At 32.2% G+C, this 26,133-nt stretch overlaps 4 protein-coding genes and 1 non-coding gene across 9 annotated transcripts; 2 read left to right on the forward strand and 3 right to left on the reverse strand.

Annotated features, from left to right (window-relative positions):
- Positions 1 to 263: 263 nt before the first annotated feature.
- Positions 264 to 6,292, forward strand: LOC105629284 (Ubiquitin-like superfamily protein). 2 transcript variants are annotated; one of them, XM_012210846.4, is made up of 10 exons: positions 264 to 419; positions 700 to 799; positions 877 to 929; positions 1,013 to 1,094; positions 1,761 to 1,826; positions 1,925 to 1,992; positions 4,266 to 4,490; positions 4,614 to 5,136; positions 5,293 to 5,550; positions 5,776 to 6,292. In XM_012210846.4, the coding sequence occupies exons 2-10, from the start codon at positions 700 to 702 to the stop codon at positions 6,018 to 6,020; spliced, it is 1,620 nt and encodes a 539-aa protein (XP_012066236.1). In that variant the 5' UTR covers positions 264 to 419; the 3' UTR covers positions 6,021 to 6,292. The 2 variants fall into 2 exon arrangements, with proteins under 2 accessions (XP_012066236.1, XP_012066237.1); XM_012210847.4 differs by having other exon boundaries at positions 370 to 505.
- Positions 3,123 to 3,209, forward strand: TRNAS-UGA (transfer RNA serine (anticodon UGA)). Its single transcript has one exon. It is a non-coding gene; the product is annotated as a tRNA-Ser (tRNA).
- Positions 6,293 to 6,861: 569 nt separating the features above from the next.
- Positions 6,862 to 11,744, reverse strand: MKK3 (mitogen-activated protein kinase kinase 3). Of its 3 annotated transcripts, none has more exons than XM_012210845.3 (11): positions 11,647 to 11,744; positions 10,754 to 10,901; positions 10,421 to 10,675; positions 9,509 to 9,727; positions 9,232 to 9,369; positions 8,896 to 9,063; positions 8,638 to 8,751; positions 8,289 to 8,396; positions 7,793 to 7,884; positions 7,242 to 7,632; positions 6,862 to 7,127 (listed from the first exon to the last, which is right to left on the reverse strand). In XM_012210845.3, the coding sequence occupies exons 2-10, from the start codon at positions 10,853 to 10,855 to the stop codon at positions 7,272 to 7,274; spliced, it is 1,557 nt and encodes a 518-aa protein (XP_012066235.1). In that variant the 5' UTR covers positions 10,856 to 10,901; positions 11,647 to 11,744; the 3' UTR covers positions 6,862 to 7,127; positions 7,242 to 7,271. The 3 variants fall into 3 exon arrangements, with proteins under 3 accessions (XP_012066235.1, XP_020533157.1, XP_020533156.1); XM_020677498.3 differs by lacking the exon at positions 11,647 to 11,744 and adding an exon at positions 11,005 to 11,528 and having other exon boundaries at positions 6,862 to 7,123; XM_020677497.3 differs by lacking the exon at positions 11,647 to 11,744 and adding an exon at positions 11,005 to 11,524.
- A 1,474-nt stretch (positions 11,745 to 13,218) lies between these two features.
- LOC105629282 (isoeugenol synthase 1) lies at positions 13,219 to 15,995 on the reverse strand. Its single transcript, XM_012210844.4, has 5 exons — positions 15,694 to 15,995; positions 15,462 to 15,596; positions 14,469 to 14,697; positions 13,933 to 14,136; positions 13,219 to 13,623 (listed from the first exon to the last, which is right to left on the reverse strand). The coding sequence occupies exons 1-5, from the start codon at positions 15,880 to 15,882 to the stop codon at positions 13,424 to 13,426; spliced, it is 957 nt and encodes a 318-aa protein (XP_012066234.1). The 5' UTR covers positions 15,883 to 15,995; the 3' UTR covers positions 13,219 to 13,423.
- A 5,558-nt stretch (positions 15,996 to 21,553) lies between these two features.
- On the reverse strand, positions 21,554 to 25,037 carry LOC105629281 (S-adenosyl-L-methionine-dependent methyltransferases superfamily protein). 2 transcript variants are annotated; one of them, XM_012210843.4, is made up of 7 exons: positions 24,200 to 25,037; positions 23,627 to 23,837; positions 23,094 to 23,391; positions 22,673 to 22,890; positions 22,510 to 22,570; positions 22,340 to 22,417; positions 21,554 to 22,261 (listed from the first exon to the last, which is right to left on the reverse strand). In XM_012210843.4, exons 1-7 carry the CDS (start codon positions 24,863 to 24,865, stop codon positions 22,063 to 22,065), a joined length of 1,731 nt encoding a protein of 576 aa, XP_012066233.1. In that variant the 5' UTR covers positions 24,866 to 25,037; the 3' UTR covers positions 21,554 to 22,062. The 2 variants fall into 2 exon arrangements, with proteins under 2 accessions (XP_012066233.1, XP_012066231.1); XM_012210841.4 differs by having other exon boundaries at positions 22,510 to 22,890; positions 24,200 to 25,036.
- Between the last annotated feature and the right edge of the window lie 1,096 nt (positions 25,038 to 26,133).

Raw genomic sequence — 26,133 nt, forward strand, 5'->3', positions numbered from 1 at the left:
GAAATTGTTATTAATGAATTTAGAGTGTACGTAAATATTTAAATACTTGCTATCTATTTAGTCATGACTATTCATCGGAATTTTATTTATTATTAATAAAAAATATATTTTAAATAAATTTGAATTGATTTAGATAATTTATAATTATAAATACTCTATTTATTTAAGTGATACTGTAAATAGATTTAAAATAATATAAATTTAAAATAGATATAAAAATTATTTTTTAAATGTTTTGAAACGGATAAAGACAGTAAAATTATAAAGACACCGGCAGTCAAACTTCTGCTAAGGCTCACCGATTAACGCGAGTGACGAGTGTTAACTGGATCACCGAGTCATCTTGTTCACAGTTAATTGCTCTTTCTCCAAGTCTCCACCAGGTTTCTTATAAGGATTCCACATCTATATCCAACAAGGTGGGAATCGTAGATAACAAAGAATCTTGAAATAATCAATCGTTTTAGGGCTTTGAAGTTATTCTTTCTCAATTGAAAGTTCACAAGTTAGGGTTTATTTTCTCTAGTTGTTACATTTTTAATTGATTAGAATCTGCGATTGGATTTAGTGATGATTGATATTGGGATTTATTTCTTCCATTGATAACCATCTGTTTACGTAATTCCTGACAGTTTTATGTGCTAGGTTAATATTAGTGTGTCTTTACCTAATTTGAGATTTTTATTTTGTGTTATACAGATGGAAAATTCTTTATCTGAACTTACATATAAAGGTTCTATTCCTGAAGCCATACTTGAATCCAAGAAGCAGAAGAAGCTTTTCGTTGTCTACATATCTGGTAATTTAATTTTAATTGAAGCTTAAAAAATTAATAATTATTTTTAGTTTTTGATGTTCTCTTTTATTTGGTTGCAGGAGCTGATTCTGATTCAATCGAGTTGGAAAAATCCACATGGACTGATTTGAAAGTAAATATTACACAAAGAATTTTTCGATATTCTGATATAAGTGACCTTTATCACTCGTTCTTATGTTTGTGCACTAAAATCAGGTGGCAGAGTCACTGTCAAAGTACTGCATTTTGTTGCATATACTCGAAGGAAGTGCTGATGCGGCAAACTTTTCTGCAATATGTATCCTCTGTTTAACTTGCTCCTGTTCTTTTGAACTCTGGAATTTTATGACAAACGTTTAGATGTGCCAATAATAGGAAAAACTTGCCTGTTATTACTTCTTTATGCTCTTAATGTTGGGGATGCATTCTTTTTCAAATATGTTTGAGCTCTATAGTGTTTGCATTTGTTAAGTGAGTAACTTGTCTCTGTAACTAAAGACAAGACATCACCGATTGGAGAGAGAGAGAGTTTTGGGTGTTGCTGCATTAGTGCATTATACGTATCAAAATGGACAAAATACATGAATTCTCTTATTTACATCTTTGTGCCATGAACTTTAGGCATGCAGTCTATTCCAAATGGGTTAGAATCCTGGGGAGGTATGCATAACTTAATGTCATGGTAACTATTGACAGGACACTGCTAGCAGAAGGGAGGAAATTAGGTAGGGGAACATATTTATTGGACTTGATAAAACTCTTTGAAGTGGCTTGGCCTTTTTTAGTATGAAGTTCAATTTCCTCTTATATAATTGCCATTTTTATAAGGTAATGGCTTCTTTGAACATTCCAATTTGCTCTAAACTGACATTGGTGCAGTCAGTGTTCTATTTACTAGTTTAATATGTAGCTTATTTTCAATGTTTTGAAATCAAGAAGGTACCCTTGCATCAACTTATTACAGATCCACAAAAATCTTTCCCTTCTATAACAGCTATTGGGTACAATGGAGCTCAGCTTTGGTACAGTGGTATGATACTTAAATTGTAACCTATGTCTTGGGCAAGAAATAGAATGTGGCATTTGACAATTTTCTAGAACTTTAAATATCTTTTTCTAATTCTGCAGAAGGGTTTATCAGTGCTGAAGTTCTGGCCTCCAGTTTAGAAAAGGCGTGGTTGAGTCTTCATATACAGGTATGCTGGTGCAAGGTTTTTCTTAATTCATATGCTCCTACTGTGAACAATATATCATGCTTACGTGGTCAAACCTCATTTGGAAATCAATTGCAAAGAAGTAGAATGTATAAAATGTTAGGCGGAGGCACTTTAACCTTAACCACTGTACATAAGGTTTCAGAAAATTCCAAATACATCTTGTGAATTTGCCACATAGCCATATTCTCACTTTTACTTTTGTTTTCTAAATGATTGATCTTCTCTCAATCAACTTTCTTTGCTATGCTTTTTTCACCTTTTTAGGGAGGGATTGCTGTTTTTTATTAGTGAGGGCAAGCAGCTTTCATTTTATTTTAATAGTTTGGTAGGGCTTTAAAGAGTAGGCGGTTCGTATGTTTTTATGACCCTCAGAATAATAAGTAGGAGGATACGCAGAGCAAGAGCTCTTGAAGTCTACCGGGGCGCGCTTCTTAATTCATCCATTTAGGCCCTACTAGGAACACGTAGATCCAGGGAACCTGGCTCGGGAACAGCTTCTTACTAGTATAGTAGGGGCTAATCACAGTAAGAGAGTCCAATCTCTGAAATAGAGCTTAGTCTCTCCATAGTAGTATACTAGTAGAAGGCGTAGGTTATGACTTAATCCAATAGAGTCAGAACACCTTTCTATATAAATGGTGCTCGATGAAACGATCCAGATTCCACACTATGCTGTGGGCTGGGGAGAGAGCTGCTCTGCGAAGCTGGGCGTTCAGTGTTCTTATGGAGGAACCATACTAGAAAGAAAATATAAAAGGCCTTCAAAACAAAAAAGAGCGATAGAGTGATGGGCAACCTTAGTCTATATGTTGCTCGTAAGCCGCCAAGTACCAGTTTCGCAACAGTACTGGCGCAAAAGGATCGGTCCTTCACTTGCTGATCGTTCGCGAGTTGAACTCGCTCTCTTGCCACGCCTTTCACTCACTCGCTTGAGTCGGACTCAATCACTCTTTTTGTTTGGAGGATCATTCGTTCTTCACTCTCTTGCTCTTGCCCCCGCAGGGAGCGCAGCAACCAAGGTGCATATTATCATATAGAAACAAGCAAGCGTAGCGAATCACATAGATAAGCCCCTACCTGCCAGCGCGCGGGCGGGCGAAGCGCGAAAAGGATGGATGTCTGAGCGGTTGAAAGAGTCGGTCTTGAAAACCGAAGTATTGATAGGAATACCGGGGGTTCGAATCCCTCTCCATCCGCGAAGTCATAAGTTCTCTCTTGCGTTATCTATAGATATAGTAAGCATCCCTTAATCTAAGTACTATTTTACCCCTTCGAAGATTTAAGTAAAATTAGAATGCTCAGCCATACTCTTCTTCCTATCTCGTTAATTTTTCTTTTTTTTTTTTTTTTTTTTTTTGAGTTAACTTCTGTAGGTCAAGGTAATTTGAAAGGCACTAGCAAGATTGAATTCATAAGTAATGCATATGATCACTGTCAATACTGTTAATATATTGGATTCTTTCAATACCTACAAAAATGCTGGTCACCACCATTGGTTTTGGTTTATAAATCTTGCAACTACTGCACTGGCAATCCTGGTATTCTATGGCCTATGCCACATCATATTGTTGCTATGACTTACTACTATGCCTCTGTGACCATCACCACCTAAAATCCAACTTAATATAAATGGCTTTCAATACCACCTCATTATGGTCATTATATCTTTGCCATATTATCCAAAACAGCTTTGTAGTTTCAACCATCCTTGTTCAAAGTATACCGCAATTTGCTTGAAACTCAAAAACCAAAATCCTAAGAGAAACTCTTTTTTATTCTGAAGCGAGTTTCATTCATGATGTGCAATTGAAGAGCGGGTTCCTCTTCCAATTTTATTTTAATATGTACAATCCACTTGCACACATGTGGAGGATCCCCAAAATCTAGAGGAAACTCCTTTTTCTAGTTGCTGCATTAGAAGAATTTTCTAAACTGTGGAATGTGTTATCAACATAATATCTCCTGATGTTCAAGGAGGTCCATCTGTATGTTTTTTTTTTTTTCCTCCAAATGTAGGAGGTCCTTAAGTTTTATTAATAGCTGGTTAGTAGTTCATGTATTCTGGGCTTAAACATGCTGACATACAGATGCAAGACATCCTATATCTTAGTTGTATAGTTATTTGATTCTCTATGTCTGACATACAGATGTGAGACATCCTATACCTTAGTTGTGTAGGGATTTGATTTTCTGATGTCTGACATTTACAAATATGGCCTTTTTTAATTGGAATTTTTCATCACTAATTGCAGGAAACAACTGCCACTGTCCTTACTGCAGCACTTGCTTCAAAGAAACCTGAACAATCTACCGCTGGATCTTCTGAGATTGGCTTGTCTGGCCAAGGGAGTTCTTCGGGTACAGTTGTTCCATCACCTTCAGTGGAAAAACATGTAGGATCCTCAGAGTCAGATGCTAGACCACCAGTCAGTTGTGAGAAAAAAGAAGAAAAAACCAGTTATGAACTTGCCGTGGAGGTAAATATTAAGCAGTGACCACTATTGTTTTAATTGATTTTAACATTTTTAAATACTTCGCTTTTAAAATTTACATTTGCCTGTTGTCTTTTATTCTTAATTGTTTTGTCATTATTTGAACAGGGAAAAAGTACTGAAGCTGATGACCATGCATCTTCTAAATTATCTAATTCCGATGAGTCGCTGAATGTTTGGGCTGAGCAATCCACTTGTCCGAGTGAAGAAGCCATGCAATTACCAAATCCTTTGATGCGAGACCTAGACAATTCTGTAGCTGTTAGCATGTCTTCTAGCACTCAAGATGGCTCCCCTACTCAAAACAAGATCATTAATCATCATCATTCAGATGTTCCTCACAAAGATTCACGATCAGATATTACTGAAGCAAATGAAGCTTTACGAGATGAAGCGAATGACTCTTTTGATGATCGGAAAGCTGACACGTTAGGTAATACTACGAGTGTGAATGCATTGAGTGATGTTCATTTAAACATCCGATTGCCCAGTGGTGTTAGCTTACAAGACAAATTTTCTGTGGGAAGCACTTTAAGGATGATCAAAGACTACGTGGACAGAAACCAAGAAGGTAGCATTGGCTCATATGACCTTGCTATTCCTTACCCTCGCAAGGTGTTCAGCAATGAAGGTATGGATATTTGTTTATCCAGTCATCTTTCATGTGTAATAAATGTTTTAGCTTGGTCAATTTTAATGGTTTTTTTATTGTTGAATGTCAGTGCACCTGTTTGTGATTGATTTTTTTTTTTGAACGAATGATAAATTTGTTTTTAACCATTTGCAGATTTAAGCAAATCATTGTCAGAGTTGGGTCTGTTCAACAGACAAGCGTTGATAGTAGTCCCTCATCAAAGAGCCACAAGCTACAACAGAGGAGGCTCTTCCTCTGACCATACTACAAGTGATTCATCGACAGCGAATAATGGGGGATATTTTGCACATATCAAAAGTATGTTGTCTTACATCAATCCTCTTTCTTATATCGGTGGTAGTACAAGCTCATCCAGTTCTGGACAAGCACAACCTGGCATCTGGGAGTACAGTAAGCACCACATCTTGTTCTAATGACAATTTTTTAATTTCTGATAGCTGAGATGAAAGCCTCTATTAAGGTCACTTTTGTGGCCAGAATATTCCAATATATGCAACCCATACTATTTGCATATATTCTTTATGGCCAATGTTCTTGATGTGATGATCTGGCAATTAATCTGTGTTCACAAATAGTATTCATTTTCATTTTACTGTTTTTTGTCCTTTTATGTAGGTCCAAATCCGGCACTTCAGAATAACTTGGCAAGATCAGAGAGGCCCTACACCGGCTCGACACCAAATCAAAGCACTCCTGCAGCTGGCAGAAATGATAACAGAAGCAAACCACCAACAGTGTCCCATTTTGGAAGCAATATTCACACACTGAAACGCGATGAAGATGATAACCAATTCGGTGACAGAAACGCCTTCTGGAATGGAAATTCAACTCAATATGGTGGCAACAGCGATGGTAAATAAGGCTTCTGGTTGGGTTTTTGCACTCTGATCACCGGTTATTAAGCGGGGAGCTCTATTTGCGGTTTCCTACCAGTCACCGGCTTTAAAATTATTACTTGTCCTGATATATTATTCTAGAGGAAACATTACTGTCTAAAGACGTTATCGTTAATAATACAAAGGAGATGACTTATTGGTAGTTGTAAATATTTCATTTTTACCGTTTGGATATATTCTTACTGAAGAGCCTACTTGTAATTTTTGCTCTTAAAATAAATTATTGAATTTTAGAACCTTGCTTTTCCTCGTTTGGTTCATAGAATATGATGAAAATAAAATGATTATTTCATTTGCATTACTATTATTAGTTCTAAATTAAAATTTTGAAATACGTATGCTATAGAATACTTGTACTGTCCCTTAATCTCAATACGGTACATTAGATAGATAGCATATAAACTAAAATGTGAAATTGAATTTAGCATCAAACTCATTTATTTTTTCAACAATTGACACTTGCAGTGTAAATATTAATCCCATCTTCATTTCAAATACATAAATCCAAATTGGACTTAATTTAAAATCCTATTTGCTGAATTTGGTATAAATAAATTTCAAAATTTTGTAAAATTATTTAAGAGTTTCATATGAATAATTTTAGTGATTCCAAAGAAGACTAGATGACAATAGGTACATTGAAATGCAAGGATTCATTTCCAAGCATAACATCAACAATAGAGCTTTTCCATTTTAAAGAAGGAAAATTAATAAGGGGGTTTCATTTATAACTAGCTAGAAATAGATATTACTAGGTATAATGCAAATCCCATCAGAAACTTTTATATCTGGCTTATAGAGGCAGTTGTAAGAAGCATTATAACATGCATTGTAAGAAGAGATTATGCCATTCCTGATAATTTTACAATGTAATTTAATTTGATTAATGCCAAATTACAACTTCTAATTAATCCACTTGGTGGCTCTATTAATCAAACATTCTACACCGAGACTGATGTGAAATGGGAACAACTTTTTAATGATACATTTCTTGGTTTAGCCAAATGATTAAAATTACCTTTGGCCGTATATTTCTCAGTTAGAGCCCTTGGAGTAGCTATAGTTATCTGCCTAAACAAAAAGAAAAGAAAAGAAAAATGTTTCAGGTTCGACGTAAAACGCCCATATAACTACAATGAAAATTTTGTATCAATACAAAGTTGCAGAAAATATGAATATGCTAACCTTGGAGGAGATGATTCTTGCATTGTTGTTTTATTTGATAATATAGAGATCTTGTTTAACTATGGAGTAGCATCCGATGACGTTTCCTTGTTCCATAATGAACTGTTCCTGAAACGTGCCCATGCGCTTGCTAGGAATGTCGATCGAAAGATCTTTGAAATTAGGCAATCCTTCTACTTGTAAACCATCCCCACATATGAGAAACTGATTTCCAATTATAAAGGATCCAGAAACACGAATAGCCACTCCATCTTGACCATGAGCACGGCACTGTAGTTTTTCCACGACATGGACAAGTCTTTCAGGTGGCCAATCACCAGCTAATGTGCTTCGAATGTTTGACAAGGTTGCGAAGATATCTTTAGGGCCAACAGATTGCTTCCCAGAAAAACTACAAGAAGGCCATAGGAAAAAAGAGAAAAAAAAAAAAAAGAAGCTATGTTAGCCTATTGGCAAGAACACACAAATGACCTGCAGTTTCAAATTTAAAAAATAATAAAAAACTCTCTGCTTTGAATAAAATAAGAAACTATAGTTCCTTAGTTCAGTACCTAAAAATTGAGCCTTCATTATATAATGTCTTTGTGTGCTGCCAAAGCTCATCCGGTCCATCAAAAAGTAAGTAGTAGTGTATTGTCAGCATCTGGTCATGAAAGGAAATACACATCAAAATCCAATAAGCAGTAGCATGAGCGACATGAGCCGCTTCGAGAATTATTAATGAACGTTCGGATTCAATTTACTACTGTTAAGACAAGACATACTGTAAGATAAAGCTAGATGGAAAAAATATGTTGCAAATCCATCTAAGATTAAATAAAACTTGTCACAACTCATTTGATCAATATGCATATCAACATGAGTGATTACTTTTGTTTCAAAAACTGATTATTCTTTTAACTTTAAACATACTCCACTGTGAACTCATTAGAGGAACGAACAAAAGATCTGTCAGGTCAAATCTGAGATCAGATCGGTAATATCACATGTTTTTAATTGACCAATATAGAGAATTTCACAAACAAATTCAAGTTGGCACATACTTACATCTGCTAAATCCTTCAGTTTTTGTGTCGGATCAAAAACACTTCGGACAAATGCTGCAAGGTCTACGCTAGTTTGTGCATACTTTGTAATAAATTCATGGGAAAGGAGCTGCAGCACAAGAATACCAAATAAATCACAACAAATTTGAAGAAACTTGTCTTTATTCAATTCAAACCTTAAATATTCAATTATGTTTTAATTGACATGGGGAAATTAAAAACTAGCAAAAAAATTAAAATGTGCTTTTTGATCAATTTGAGTATTCAAAGCAAGGAAATATATGTGTATCTTTGTGTATGGGCGTGTCTACACATTTCAAACCCACAAACCCCATCAATTATTTGCTTACCTGCTCTGCTGTTGGCCTAGCATCTGGATCCTTCTGGAGGCATGCATCAATAAATGAGCAGAACTCTGGAGAAAAATTGTGCTTTGATGGTGATGGTGATGGATCTTCCAAGATCTACCATGAACAAACAAAAATTTAGTTGCACAATAGCAAAACAATGCATGGAGAAGAAAAGCTTCAAGGCGACATAGCTTTCACGCATGCACACACGACAAACACACATATATATAATCAAATGGCATCAATATGTCACCTCACCTGCAACATAAGATTCACAGGTCCTTCGCTAGCTGTGTATGGGAACTCCCCTGTGCCACACTCAAAAAGGGCAAGACCAAGGCTCCAAATATCAGCTGGATAAGAATAGCTGTCATTTCGTATTCGTTCGGGTGACATGTATGTGACGGTCCCAACGAAAGTAGCACACTGGAAAATTTCATATTTGGAAATAAAATTAGCAACCGCATATCAATTTATAATAGATATTTATATCTCCGAGTAACACAAAGTGAGAAACACCACTTGAAATTGACACACAATGAAGAAACAGTTGAAGACATAAAAGAAAGCATGTATTAGGTAGCATATACTAACCATTGCCATTGAACTCTCAAGGCCAGCACTTATGCCAAAATCTGTTATTTTTGGCTCCCCCTTGAGATTCACAAGTAGATTTGCGGGTTTTATGTCTCTGTGAACTAAATGTCTAACTCCGTGCAAGTAGCTTAGTCCCTTGAAGGAGAAAAAAAAAAGCATTAAAAAGGGAAAAAAAAAGTCATAAACACAGCCAAAAAATAATGAAGCATGTAGCAGTCAGATTCAAGCTGCAGTAACAAGAAAAAGAGAATCCAAACAATCATAATTTCCTTACATGCAGGAGCTTTTGAAACATACATGAAAGCACTGGTTCTGGTATTCTTTTCCGCACTTGTAAGATATCTGCCAAAGATCCTCCATCCATGTATTCTAAAGCTATGCTTATTTGCCCAGAGTCGGCAGTATAAAATGCTCCGTGGAATTCCACAAGACCCTCATAACAAGGTGCCTCGCACAGTGTCCTTATTTCAGTAAGAAGCTGTTGTCTTTTCTCCTAATAAGACAAAATAATATCAATCGTATAAATCAGCAAGAAAGTAAAATGTATTACTCATGGGGCTTCTACAATGAAACCCTCCTATCTTCAACCTAAATTTGTTGGGCCTCCACAGTATTAATTATGCAAGTACAGGAACCTGGTGGCTACAATTCTGAACATCCATTGTTGAAATAGATATCGAAGCATATACATTTGTTGCAAAATAATCAAAGCAGATAAAGCTAGAATATCCCCCATGATGATATCATGGTATCTATAATGCTGCTCTTTAAAAATAATGAGTGTGCATGACATAAGTAGTTAGATGCATATACGAAATGAAGTGTCATTTCTCATCATTATCCATATAATAGATGCATTCATCATCAACTGTTTACAAAATTCAAAGGGAAACAAACCATCTAGGATACTTGAAAATCTTTAAATGGTAAGGAAATTTTAGCTTAAAAAAATAGATATTACTAGGTAGACCTTGCAATGGAGTTGAAATGTATATCCTCCCATCTAAAGAATTTGATACCCAAAAAAAAGCCTCCTTCATTAGGGACAATGCATGAAACAAGTACTTGAACTGAAATATGTTATTGCTGTGGGGGAATGTACAAAGTACAATTCAAACAAAAATCCTTCTCCTCAAATCAAGGCGCTAACAGAAAATAAGAACAAGTAATAGTAAGAAATGCTGACCTTTTCAAAAATATTAATTTTCTTCAGGGCAATAATTCTATGAGTTGGAATATGAATCGCTCTTTGAACAACGCTGCTAGCACCACTGCCTATAGCTCCAAAAATTCTCATCTCGTGGGAGGCACATCGATATGTTTTCTCACCATGGTCTGTTTCAGTTTCTGGCGAAGAAGTACATTTTTGCAATCCTAGCTCATTTATGTTGTACACTCCATATGATCTGCTTAGTAAGTTAACAGTTCCACCATCTGACAGCTTCAAATACCCAACAATATATCAGCATAATACCAACCTACTTAACCTGCATAGTTTTTTTTTATAACTGAAACTTACCATGTAAGAATCACTGGGGTCCAATGTTGACCCAGCTGAGAAGCCTTTCTCAGCATCAAATAATGGTGCGAGCTTCTTTCTTAATTCCTCCAACCCGGCCATTATCACTTCAATTGCAGAAACATTAATTACTTCCAATTTGTTCTGTCTGCACATAAAGAAACTTGTTCATTACTATTTCAATTGGAAAAAAAAAAAAAATGAAATTGCCAAATTCAGCATAGAAATTAAACTTGGTAATGTGAAGTTACAAAATCTTAATGATGCGAACAGACATTCCAAAGATCTCGATGCAATGAAGCCACTGCATAACTAATTGAAATCGAAACATAAGTTATTCTGATTATACTGTTATCAAAGCACATCTGTTATGATTCATTTCTACAATTTGCTAAAATTTCTTAAGAATTCATACAACTGAATCCATCTAAGTTGGCATCAAGACTCGATCAAGTAGACTATACATATTCGTTCCATTTTAGCCTAAGAGAATGCATTGCGATTAATTAACCAACTTGGATAATTATCTCCAAGAAACACTAAAAAATTCCCAAAAAACATATTCTGAAACTTCAATAAAGAATCTTATACTTAATAATATGTGATCAAATTTGGTATGTTTAATTATTAATTAAGACCATAAAATTCAAAACTTTACGATAAAGTAGAAGACTAATTTAGAAATTAATTCAATCCCAGGACAAAATTTCCAAAACAGCAATCATAGAAAGCAGTCAAAACCCAGATGTATAAATGAATCAAGGAACTTGAACAACGAGTATTATGATAAGAAAATTAATAGCAGATGCTTTGGAAAAAAAATAATGATAATTTCAAATAGAAACCTATGAAGAAAAAGGAAAGTTCAATAATTTAAGGTGCGAATCTCTTACAATTATTGTTCCTGCGGAATCAAACTGTAACTGACTGTACTTTCGTTTAGCTTGTTGCTTGAGAAACCCATGACGATGTTGCTTTATGGGTGGTTTGGTTTTTACTTATATACAGTTTCAATCCGTCTGGTTCTTACTTTTGGACATCCAGAAAGCGCCACGTGGAGGAGAATACATGTCAAATATTTATTCTTTTTTCCCTATAACAAATAAATTCCAAAAATTCTACGAAATCCATTTTAAATTCTACATTTATAACATTAAAATTATTATTTTAATTTTACAAATTGAATTGATAAAATATAACTAAATTAAAATTTACCGATATATATAATTTTCAAATAAATTTCACAGAACTAAAAGCATCAATTAAAAAAAATGTTTATACTATTCATCTCTTCCTGCTTTTCATTTTGACTCCTGAAAATTAACGTTGGAATTAGGATAATCAGCAGTGGCCTCCATCTTTTTTTAATTTTAAAATTTTCTAACATTTACCTTGTAAAAAATATAGAAAATTTCATATTTTATTTATAAAACAACGTATTATCTTTTAATTTCGATCTCTTAATTTGAAATTTTTTGTTCGTCCTCTCATATATATTTTTTAATTTATAGAAAAATATTTCTAGCGCTGCAGGATATGATTGATTGGTTAATATTTCAAAATTGAATCTTGGTTCATTGGAACAATATAAAGCAATACCCAAAACTCCCATTAATAAAAAAAATTGAACCCCCTGCCATATACAAAATAAACTTTGCAGCTGAATACAGATATTTCTTTCCTCCTACATTGATAGAATTAGATAAATGGAAATTGATTCTAACTCCCACATGATAAAAAAAGTAAAAAATCTTGAGAAGAAAATAATCCTATTTGACCAGTATACATTGCTAACATCAGAAATGGAATAATCGGGAATCCCAATTAATTGGCCGAGCCGCTAAAATAGTTAAAGTAGCGATAAATCCTGTCAATAAAATCGGTCCTAAAGAAAATCCATCTATTCTCAATCTCCAGTAAAAATCAAAAAACTTGTCACATTAAAAAATATTCATCATTGATTGTAATAAAGATGTTTTAGATATGTTAAGTCCAAACTACATTAACAATTAATCATATTTATTAATAATAGGAATTTATAGAAAGTCACGTTTACCTTTAATTAATAATATTTCTTTCCTATTATGAAAGATTCAATTTCTTTTTTTTTTTTTTTTTTTTTGTGGGGATGAAAGATTCAATTTACTTATAATTAAATTAACCAATGTGAGATTCTCCATTTACTCATTATATATTCCAACACTTTCCTTTCAAGTGAGAAAATGGTGAAAGCTTAGGTGTCGTTTTGATAACATATGGTGGCCAAATATAATATTTTTTTAATTTTATATATTCTTTATTACCATGGAAAACTATATTAGTATTATTTCTTATTATTTAATGTAATGTTTGACTGTCATTGTTTTAATAACGTCAGGTATATTAGACTAGTAAAATCTAATCATTTTTTTTATCAGCAAATATTTTTTTTTAATTTTATTAATATAGTCCAAGAAAAACTTGTTCATATTGAAATACAAATCCAAGAAAAATACAAATTGTTCATATTGAAATTAAAAAATAAATAACAATTGTAATTTTCGAGGACATAAGCACTATATTATGGGATTTAAGCAATTACAGAATCTTATTTTTTGCATATAATAATAATAATTAAATGCAGGAATTCCTCTGGAAAAAAAAAAAAAAAAAAAAAAAACACTAAGCAGGTCAAGCAAAAGCTGCCAACTTGGGTTTTGGAGGATTAACTAAGCACAAATCAAGAAGACCATCAACAGAAGTGTACTTGTAATCAGGATATAATTTGGATGCCTCCAAGTCGTCTGATGTAAGTTCAAAGCTCATTTGATCACCTTTGATGAATATGTTGTGCAAGATTGCCACAGGGATGTTGTCTGGGTGTGGTAGGGCTGCAACAAATCAATCAAATAATTAATAATTCAAATTCTACCTTGCACCGAAATAGAAACAAAGGGATATAAAAATCTTGCACCGAAATGGAAACAAAGGGATATAAAAATCTAGAAACGACGTAGTAAAATGACATTTAAAATATAATTTTACACGAAAATAGTATTTTATTAGAGGAAATGGACACGTAAAATGCTTTTGAAATGCGAAAACGACTGTGACTAGAAATTTCCATTCACCATAATTAAAAATTTCTTACTTAAACATATATAGTAAAAAAGCTGAGATGGTGATTATAGAAAACTCACTTTCAGAAAGCTTGACAATTTCTTCCTCAGGAACATGAATTTTCTTGAAGGTTCGTCCAGTTTTTGTCTCCCAGGAAGAAATTAAATCTAACTGAGACACAATATTTCCTGGTGGCCTGTAAATAATAACACGGTTGGCTACTCTTGGATCTATTGCTGCTCTTATGGTGTAGGCTGCCACATCTTCCTCATAATTCAACACAGCTTCATATGCCAAAGAAGAAAACAAATTAATTAATTATTCATTAATTACGAATAAAATTACCACATGCTACTTGACTAATTTAGATGTTAATTTATTGTATTTATGAATAAATTATTTTAGACGTCTTTGAACTTTGTGTCCATTTTTATTATGATAATGACAAAATTTTGTACCATTCAAATTTGATTTGCTGCAATTATAATATTTTGACTTGCGATATTAAAATTAAGAACTCTTGCAAACCGTAGAAACGGACACGAATCTGAATGGGTACGGATTTGAACATCTCGTAAAAGTATTAAAAAAAAAAAAAAAAGTGTTAAGAACTCACCCTTGGGTTCACCACTCCCATAAACAACAAGTTCTTCACGTTCTTCATGTGGATGGAGAATATAATCCACAAAATATGCAGCAAATGAATTTGCAGAAACATAAGTATGGCAGATTCCAGCTTCTTCTATCGCCCTTCTGATCTTCCTTTTGTTTTCCAGTAGAGCTTCAAAAGGTGGCAACCCACTTACCCTATCTACTTCGTTTCCAAATTCTGAAGGTATAAACCTCTGCTATTACAGTAAATTAAATAATTAGTAAATGTTAAAAAAAGAAAGTAATTAATGGCGTCAAGTTATTAATCTTTGAATAATTAGATTAAAAAATCATTAAGTAGACATCATTTACGTTGATAAAAAATTCATGAATTAATTTAAATTAATTTATCATCTCATGGTAACAAGTTTCCAAATGTCAATATTTTTTTTTTCTTTTCTTTATTTTAGTTTTAGTAATACTTCTAAAACTATCCATGTCATACGTATATTTTAATTTATTTTTTAAATGTATTTATGTGTTAAATAGTATAATTATTGAAAATTTTCTAAAAAAATTATAAATTATTAAAAAGTCAATGACCTCTTGTATCTAATTGAAATCTTAAGTTAGAGATTCTGATAATTTTTTAGCCATTAATTAAACAAGAATTATCAAATAATTTAAAATTAAAAAAAAATATTAAAAATCATAATTCTAAATGCTAATTCAAACACCAATAGCTATGCCGTTCTCCATATATGACTATATGTATTCACATGTCTCAAGCCAATTGCTAATAACTTAATTATTATATTTCTTGAATATGCTATGCATTAAGATCCTTTTTTTTTTTTTTAAATTCATTAACAGAGATTATTTAATATATAAATTTCACGTGAATATGAGTAAATCATGCATTATTTTTATAAGACAAATACATAAAATAAATTATAACGTAAATAAATCTTAAATTTGGAGATTTCAAAGTATTAAAAACATTAATTCATGCAATTACCTTAATATTGCCTGCATCTTTAATAGCAGCAATTAATTTAAGTTGGTCTAAATGTTGAGGAACTGCGAGAGTAGAAATCACCACATCTACTTGTTTAACGACTGAAACAAGCTTCTCTTGTTCCTCCAAATCCCCCTGCAAATAACAAGTTATTTCACGTAATTAGGTTCTTGAAAACAAAGAAAATATCATATCATAAAAACGAAAAGGAAGAACATAAATATGTATATACCTGGAAAACAGTGACACCCAAAGACTGGAAATCCTTGTGAAGCTGAAGCTTTGAAGGATCAGAATTTGGTTTCAATGGGCGAACGTAAATAAAAGTTGGATGACCCATTGAAATGCTTGCTTTCACCATGTATTTTCCAAGATACCCAGTTGCTCCTATTATCAGTATCTTACTTTTCTCTCCTGCCATCGTTAAACCTTACTGTTATGAAGCTAGGTTTGTCACCCTTTTTCTTATGAAGCCAGAAAGCTTTGTTTGGTTATTCTTGTGTTCTTGGGTGCCATTATATAGAAAAAAATTTACATGTATGCCTATTAAAATATTCAAGCAACTTGTATTGCTTGTCATGGCATGTGAGACACAAAAAGCGTCAGCTCTGGGTTTCTTCTTATTTAATTCCCAAATGCAAGTTTAGGTAACAACATATATTTTAATCACCTTTTTCAACCTTCTATCTCACGTGAATAATCTGTTTTTTATTGGATTGAGATGGTTTAAGGTCGGTTCGGCAATATCATGTGTTGTAATAGTTATTAGTTGTTGTAGTAACTATTATCGATTTAAATTAAAAATGTTCGGTAAAAATATCGGTTTAATTTAAACTGACAAAAAACAATATTAATTGTTTAATTAGCTGGATTGGGAGGAAAAAATAATATGGTTTGTCAAAATAATTTAATTAAATTCTAAACGCTAAAAATCTAAATATTAGAGTGCTTAACGTTTCATAAAAAGCTTACTCAACATTTAAAAGCGATTATAAAAGTTATGTTATTGAACACTATAATTAATATAGAATAGGGTTTTGACTTGATCAAAAAAATAAAAGTTAGTTCAAAGGCTGTTAATATGATAATCGAAATCAGCGGGCGCTGAATAAATGTGAAGCAGTTTGCAAAGTTGTAGTTCACAATATTATTGCATTCCTAGAATAACTTTGTGATTGAAAGAAATTACATTTTTTTATGATAAACTCACGAGGGAGATTTTTCCAGTGGTCCAATATATATGTTGTTTCACCTCCACACGTTCACTGACTGAAAGGAATTTCATTTTCCTTCACGTTCAAGAAAATGACACATCAAATATGAGTCAGACAATGTTTTTTTTTTTTTAATTAATTTGGGGAATTTGATGACTTTGGCTAAATTAATGTGTACTGGATATTTGATTAAAAAAATTCTTAAGTTTGATGAATTTCTATGATTTGAATTTGGGATTTTTGATCTAAATGAATAAAATTGAGTTATAATCATATTATTAGAGATACGTTGAAGCTTGTAGCGTGATTTAATTAACGAGGATGTGTGATATATGTTTGAAGTTTGACAAAAATATCTTTTCTAAATGCTTAAGCTAAAAGATTTTTCTATCAATGGAAAGTTGGAACTTTGATCAAATTGACTGAAATAATACTAAGTGAATGCTTAATAGTGTAATTAGAGATTAAAATAATATTATAATATGCTTAATTGATGGTTAATGTCTCTTTTGGAAAGTTTATAATATAAATTCTAAAACAGTTGACGTGTTTATTTGATTAAGCAAATGTAAAAAACTTGTATTTATAAATTTGAAAAATGACAAAAAAAATTAATTGTTTAATTAAAATTTAATTATGATTGGGTATATGATTATTAAAATAATGTAATTAAAAGTTAAACGATAAATCTAAACATTATAGTACTTAACGTTTCATAAAAAGTTTCATCAATTCCTAAAAACTATTATAAAAATTATGATATTGAACGCTATAATTAATAGAGATAGAGTTTTGATTTAATCAAAAAAATTAAAAATTAATTTAAAAATTATTGCCGAATATAATTTCAATATGAAAGTCGATTAGATAAACAGAATACGAAGGAGTTTACAAAGCACTAGCTCACAATATTATTGCATTCCTAAAATAAATAAATAAATAAAATGTGAAAGAAAAAAAAAATTACATTTTGCTTTTATGATGAACTCACGTGGGAGATTTTTCTAGATTGTTTCACCTCCACACGTTCACTGATTCAAATGAAATTCATTTTCCTATAAATTCAAGTAAATGACAAATAAATATGAGTCAAACAATGTATTCTTTTTTTTTATACACACTAGACACATGTAATAATTATTTAAAATTATATTTTTTGAATAATTTATTTATTTAATTATTATTGTTAAAGCTGACTTGACGTGTAAATCTTAATATAAATAAAATAAAATAAAATAAAAATTACTAAAACATATTCCATCTACCTAAAATAATCCCACTTGATGACTTTGGAAGTTTCATAGGAAAATATCGAAATCTATACACATTGATGTCCTCCTTTGTAAGGACAACCAATCTTAGTTTAAGGATTGATCATTCTGCAAAATAAAAAACTATATAGTTGACCCAGTCAAACTAAATGCAAAACAACCGGCTCTGAAATAAACTTTTAACTAAGACCGAGCCAATTAAATTAAATTGAAATGATTCGATTTGATTTTTTTACAGTTAATTAAATTTCAATTTTAATAAAAAAAATTGAAAATTTTTAATTGGGTTTGATTTTGTTAAACTCAATAATAAACTTACATTTATAGAAATATTAAAATTGAATTAAATTGAAAATGACGACGGTTTTCAGTTTGATTTAAAATTAAAAAACTTTTAATTTATTCAATTGAATCAATTCGATTTGGTTCGAATCAAATTGATTGAATGTTGACCTCAACTTTTAATATTCTTTTTTTTTTTTTTTTGGGCATGAGATTATTTAATGGTCATTTTCTACTTATTTCTTTCCTTTTATCATATCAAAAGATGAAAATTCAAGCACTCTTTTATTGAAATTTAGAAAGAAAATTACATTTGTCTTGCTTTTTATTTTTTTATTTATTTTTCCATACAAGACACTCTTCTTTAGCATTATTAATTTATTATATAGTTCACCTGTGCGCTTGTCCATGCCAACTTGTTGTGCACTCCTTTATTGTCAAATAATTTTGAGAGTAGGTTGATATCTTTCTCTCCTATGCTGTTCACTCTATTTAAATTTTTTTTTTTTCCATTATTGACCAAATGAAGGAAATATAAAACACTTTTTCCTTAATTATAAATTGGAATAATATTATTTTAATTTCATCAATTCAATTTTTAAGTCATTAGAAAAGAAAATCAAACACGAGTTTTGAAATTGATTTCAATTAAGGAAATATAAAACACGTTTTTTTTCTTAATTATAGATTGGAATAATATTATTTCAATTTCATCAACTTTGAATTCATTTTTGTAATCATAAGAAAAGAAAATCAAACCCAAGTTTTGAAATTGATTTTCAATATCATGTATGATTTTATTCCATTTGTCACAATACTATGGCTTACCTATTAATGATATTTTATTTTTTTTTTTATAAAAAAAAATATAACAATTAAAATAATGCAAACGATTTGCATTTTTTTAGATAATTTAAGTATGCTTAGTTAATTATTAAATTTATAATTTTTGAAATTTAACTATGAAATATTTTCCTATCGCTTGATATACCTATAGCATTTTTCTAGAGGTTAAAGTAGCGTTTTAGAAAAAATTAACTCATGGAACGTTTATTTTTAACATACGTTTTACTCAAATAACTAACAGGTAAGTGCTATTAGTAAAAATAATAACTATCAAAAGCTAATTTTGCCTAATAAATCCTTATTTTCAAGGGTGTTTATCCATAATTGCACAGATTTTATCGTAATTTGAAAAATTACATACAATTAATCCTAGGCTAAAATTGAAAATTAATTTAATTTTGGAAGGCTGGAAGATCAAATGAGGTATTCAACATATCACCATTTTGTTGATCTAATCCTTAGGTTTAAATTGAAGTCAACTGAATTTTTAATTAAAATTTGTGATTCATGAACTTTATAAATTATTATTAATCAAGCTAATGACTCTATTGATCCGGCCAATGTGACAACTAAAGAATTCAATTTATTTATTTTATATATATATATATGTCTAAGGCCATTTTTGTTATAGAAAGATGGAGATGATGGTATATATTCGAAAATATAGAAACCTGACTTATTAAGTTCTTTTTGACTATTTCAATAAAATTTAAACGTTTTTGCCAATCAAAAAATATATTTGAAAGTCCGCTATTTGGCATGACTATGGCTTTTACTTATTTTTCATTTGGACATCACTATCATTTTCCATGTGCAGTGGACCAAATCAAAAAAATTCAAAAAAATATGTAAATGTACTTTCACGACTATTTCCTGTAATTAATTAATTTAGTTTCATCAATTATATATTCAATTTATATGGAAATAAATGAATTAAAAATATAAAATTCATTAAAAATCATCGAATTTTGTTTGAAATATAATTTAAAATATGAAATTCAATTGAATTTTAAATTTTTATCATTCCTCCGTGATTCATAGGATTTGACTCTGTTACTACCAGGTCTACCGTATTTTTTAGTCTTTCAGTTAATAATAAAATAATATTCAGCAATATATATATATATATATATATATATATATATATATATATATATATATATTCGTATGGTCTTAATTGAATTGGCTTATTCAAAATAGACCCCTTATAAGAAAAAGCCGTACAATCAGAGCTCCCCAACGTATAAAAGGGGTGGACAGCTGAAACGTTATCACTATAGCGTTCTCCAATCAGAGCCTTTCTTCCTAGATCGTCTATATTTATGACAGTGGATTTCGATTCATGTAGTGTCAGGCTAAGCCGTAACTCAGGGGCAAAGCTCTTCGAGTGCTAAAGGGGGCCAGGCCACCCCAATAATTATTTTTTTAAAAAAACTCTTGTAAAAAATTATATTTTGATCGTTAAAAATATAAAAAATTATAATTTGACCCCCTAAAAATTTTCAAAAAATGCATTTGACTCTCCTAAAATAATTGTTTTAACTTCTGCCTCAACCCCAATTTATTTTTTATTGTTAATGTTTATCATATCTTATCTTATTTACGTTTGGTCACTGGCATTTCCAGTGAAGCGTGGTGGTGGAGCGAAAACATTTTAGCAAATGGGGGACAAAATTATAACACAAGTTAAATGGGTTAAGTGTTAAATCTGTCTTTGAATGTTTCAAAGGATAATGGGAAAAAAAATCTTTTACGTGGATACGTTTTACAAGTTTTGGAAATTCTTTTAGGAAAAAATTTATATTTTATGCTTATGTAACAATATTACGGGATCACAAATTGCTGTTATTATGATATAATCATTTAAATATTTCAACTCCAGCTAACTCAGGCGGGAATTCAGCTGCGTTGGCTGTGGCCGTGACGGCAATGGATTTAGTTACCATTGTAACTACTGTGGTTTTCATATACACACTTACATGTGCTCAATACCCACTTTCAGTTTCTCATCAATCTCACTCTCATATGCTGCAACTTACTTTTGAATCAATAAAGGGTTTTCTTGTGATATATGTCAAAAGATAGGGACTGATCATTGGCTGTACAGGTGTGGAGCTTGCGAGTTTGATGCTCATATGGAGTGTGTAATGCTCAACAGATTGGTCAAAGTTTTGTCCAAAGTTTTATAGGTGGTGGTGGTGGTGGTGGTGACAGCAGCAATGCTGATCCTAATGGTGGTGGATGTGATGGTGAAGATCTAGGATCTTCAATTATTAGCATTGTGTTTGGTGATTCTGAATCACAAAATTAGACTGTTAAAAAGACTCATTTCTTTTGTTTGCTATTGAAGAAAAAGAGCTTTCAAAAACTACTATTTTTTGGAATGCTTTCCGACAATATTTAACCCCAGTTGATAAGAATAAGAACTTTAATCCTTTTCAACTGAATTCCTCACATTGCATTAAAGATTCATCTCTGATGAAAAAAATAATGGATAAAAATCTCTTGTATTGTTTTCTCCATCAATAATAATTTTCACAGTTCTGTCAACAGTGCTTGTTAAAAGAATGATCATAACTCTGCCAAATGACAATCAACATGTCTTGTCTACTACTAATCTATAAACTGTTAGCAACAACCATGCTTTTACTTACTAGTTATATCATATGCAATCGCCTGACTCTCGAGTTGTTTATCGAATCAGTCATAAACTTCATTAAGATAGGTAAACCAGAAACGACTCCTCCGAGAACTGTATATGAGAATTTCATCTCCTACGGCTTAAACAGGACCACCCAAATGCTAGTTGATGTGTAAATCAGCTGTTATATAAGTGAATTACCTTGACTGTGACATACTGAGGCAGCTGATAGTCTTTTTCTAACACCAATTTAGCTGCAAACACTGCCACACCAACACCAAAACTGCGATTTAAGACATTGGGAACAACTAAAAGCTGTTTATAGAATGTTTAGAATGTATGGATACTTATTTAGAATTGTCAATCAATAGTATCTTCTCAGGATGAAGGGGTCCATTTTCACTATGTAAAACTTTGCCATCCCATCTCATCCTGTCTGTAATGCCTTTCAATTTCACAATGATATCGACATGATCTCTTATTATAACAGCTCCTTCCGGTCGAAGAATCCGGTGCATTTCCAGCAGGATATCAATAATGTCACACCTGCATTAAACATTATAAATTCAAACTGGACATAAGTTTTCATACAAAGAAAAGAATCAAGAAAACCAAATTACTTACTTGTTCAAGTACATGCTGAATACACCATATGCATGTATAAGATCATATGTTCTAGGGTATGTATCAAAGGATTCACACCTGCAAGTCAGGATTATTGAACTATTTAGTAACTTTTACCTTCAAATAAACAAGAATTTATATAATGTTCTGAAGAAAACATCTGTTCTTACCAATCCATGTAAGTTCCAATAAGGCCGCGCTCGTACACAATGCTAAGATTATTCTTTTTTGCTTCAAAAGGAATGACATTCATCACCCAAACTGGATACTTAATTAATGCTGCAGCAAAACCACCAAACCCAGCATTCATATCCATTATATTTCTATATTTACCTTGAGAAAGTGATTTTAGTATATTCTCATAATGTCCAACTCTTCTTTTCCATAACTGATTGTCTGTATTATAAGCTTTGACTGAAATTCCTTCGGTTCTAATCCTAGGCGGAGCAGCATTCAACCTTTTTGGCCATTTTAGCAGAGCACCTCCAGATATATCATGGATATCTGTCACATTTGGAAGAGGAGTAATGCATGGTTCCATCTCTTTATACCTGTTAAACCATGTAAAGATTCAATTATGTTCAATTTTGACAGAAGATTTTTAAATCATAATAGTAGTTTGCTTAGCAGAAATTATGTCAATGATCATTTCATACAGGAAATTAGAAATGGACTTTATGAAAATTTGCATCAGACAGAAATGGTTATGTTTTGTGGGCTAAAGTTTCCATTATAACTGAATCAACAAACTCACCAACCAGCATCAGGATCAGTGTTAATGCAGAAAGAAGGAGATTTCCAAGTTCTTGACATTTTTATGCAGTTAATATGATTAGTTGGTTTTTGCCACACTGCAAGACGCCCCCTTTCTGCCACTTTCTTCCAGCATAGCCGCCTAGTATGATCTTCCAATCTGGCTTGCTCTTTTTCCAAGTCCTTAGTTGTTCTCTCCCAACCTTTATAGCTAGTCCTCCAACTTATAGGCGGTCCAGATAATACCCAATATCCACCAGGACGCAACACTCGATCAATTTCTATCAGATAAACTCCACCTAGACATTTTCAAAAGAGGCATGTTTTGAAATAATTAATTCCACCAAAAATGAAACAGTTTTGAATAAAACAACACCATACTCTAGTTTATTTCTTAGAATTTTTAGTTCCTCCTATAATTTCATAAGCATCTTCTGCTATCAAAAGCTGTAAGGTGAAAATATCAAAACTTTATTGCAAGTTATAATAATATTATGATGGCAGACACTAAACTTAAAGAAATAATCAGAGTACCATAATTAATCCATTGCACCAGGCATCTTGAACAGTGAGCCATGTCAAATGATCTTGATGGAAATGGCAGTCTATGGGTGCTAAGTATACCAAGCATAGCTGGAAGACCTCTTTCTAAGGCAAACTGTACTTGAGCCTCATGTATGTCTCTTGGAGCAATTGACATTGTCAAGATGTTATAGTCTATTAAAGAGGCCCCAAAGCTTGCAACCTGTGGCAGCATGAAATGAAGTTTTATTCATTGTTCATCACAAATTTACTTGAATCAGCTTCATGAAAATAACATTTTAAATTTGAAGACAAAAGGTCTAGAAATTGAGAACAGAGTTCGCATAATTTCATTTGAAGCACAAACTTACAGAGAATTGCAATTATGGGACAATTACTATTTGCAAAACAATTTTCTAATGCTTATCAGTAACAATAATGCATAAGAAAAGACAGATTTAAACAAATCCAAAAAATATACCGTAAAAAGATAAAAGCAAGAATGAGAAAAAAATCCTAGACATAAAATGTAAAACAAACCCCCAAACAAACATCACAAATAGTCTAAAGATAGCAGTCACTTACACCACATCCAACATCAAGAACAGTCCTTATAGTTCCAGATTTTAAAGGCACTATACGTCTAATCTCATCGACATAACTCTTGGCTCCTTTTACGAAGGAAGTCCCACCACCTGGAAAAACAAGCAAATCACCTTCCAATCTAACCCAATTCTGTGATTTCTTCGACTCACTCAGTTTCTTGGATGGCACATTCTTAAACCAAGCGTAGTCTTTGCTCTTAGGCCAGGAAAATGATTTCTTGTATCCCAAAGGCCTTGGAACCAAACACCTAGGTTTCTCACTAGGTTCAGGACAATGCCTTTCTCTACTGTAGAATCTTTCAGCTGTAAAAAGTATTTCCCTTGATGGGTCATGGCAAGGAATGTAATCTGTGAAGTTATTAGGACAAAAGTTAAAGAAAGGCAGTTCTTTGATAGTTTCTCGAGGGAAAGAGAGAGAGTGGTGTACTTCGAAATCAAGATTAGGCTCAAAGTCAAGGTTAGGCAATGAGATGTTGAGTTTTGTACAGTTAAGTGACTGTAACTGGTTTTCAGAAACAGGTGGAGGTGCAGGAGTAGTAGAATCAAAATTACTTTTTTGGATGCCAAGAAGGTAGGCAAAAGAGAAAACAATAATGCAGAGGAAAAGTTTCAGTAGAGGGTTCTTGAATATATTTGGTTTTACCATTCTTGTTCTTTTCTGAAGAGAGAAGTTGTTGATTTAGCTTCATTTACTGTAGGAAAATGCAGAGGAGTTTTATTTATTGTTTTGTTATTACTTTATGCAACTTTGCTGACTTCTTTGTCTTGATATGATCAATTACAGCTCCCGTTAACAGGAATTTCAGGGATTTGCTAAAACCAATGCACAACTGTACTTTGTTAGGGGTCTTTATACTAAAGAATGCATTCCTACAATAACCCTTTTTAGGCTGGAAAGGTGTTCCACCGGAGGATGACTGGATAAGATTTTGTAACTTAGTTTCTCTTGAAGTACTTTTTCATTGGATGCTCTCTCTGTGAAAAAAATCATGATATTTTGAAGTCCTAAAGTTCCCACTCTCTAAAAGGTTCATTGGTCAACTCAGCAAATCCTTTATCCCACCGACAAATGATTTCCCTTTTTTCAATGTAGTCACTAAATTGTTGACCTTATAATTTAATTTTGCTGCAATTGCATTCCAGACTTAGTTGTTGAAAATTAGTGAATAGCACCAAAATTATGTTCTTAGACCTACATTAAATACAGAAATTCATAGCCTGTCCAAGCAAAATCATACAAAATTAACTTTGAAGCATGGAATTCAAAGACCTTAATTAGTTGAAAGTTTAGTGATGATCTCTCACCAAAATGACAATTCATTTACAAGTTTGTCTTCTTTGTTTTGTCTGTCGTGACAAGGGAAAGCTTTATCTAATGGTCCAGATGATGAATCAGAGAGAAATATAGAACAAAACCACCAAAGAAAATGTGAACTGAGCAGCAGCAAATCCACATTTACAAGCATGTATAGGAGCAAAGTCCATAAAACACAGAGAATTGAATCCACAATCAAATGCAATTACAGATTTTACAAGTTGACGTTCAAAATGTTAATTCTTACCCAGATGGACTAGTCTTGCTCAATTGAATAAAAGATCAAACATATCTTAGTTGGACATTAATGAATGGGCAGTTTTGAATTTCTTGGTATTTCTTCTAAGATAAGATTAATTTCTTGGACAAATATTCACTGTGAGCATACCATATTTCAATAGACTGGCATGAATTTCCATCAAGATTGGTTTTTTTAGCAAAATTGGCCTAATTGTGGATGGAAAATACATTGATGTCTTTGTAACAGTGCACATCCACCATCCTTTCAAACAAATACAAAATTTTACCCTACAGGCTTCACCGTAACTTTTCACAGTAGGAGAAGAGCCACACAAGCGGAAAGTAAAAGGCTGAGAAAT

Source organism: Jatropha curcas, chromosome 1 (genome assembly GCF_041381405.1).
Source record: "Jatropha curcas cultivar XTBG-Jc1 chromosome 1, XTBG_Jcur_1.0, whole genome shotgun sequence".
Taxonomy (NCBI): domain Eukaryota; kingdom Viridiplantae; phylum Streptophyta; class Magnoliopsida; order Malpighiales; family Euphorbiaceae; genus Jatropha; species Jatropha curcas.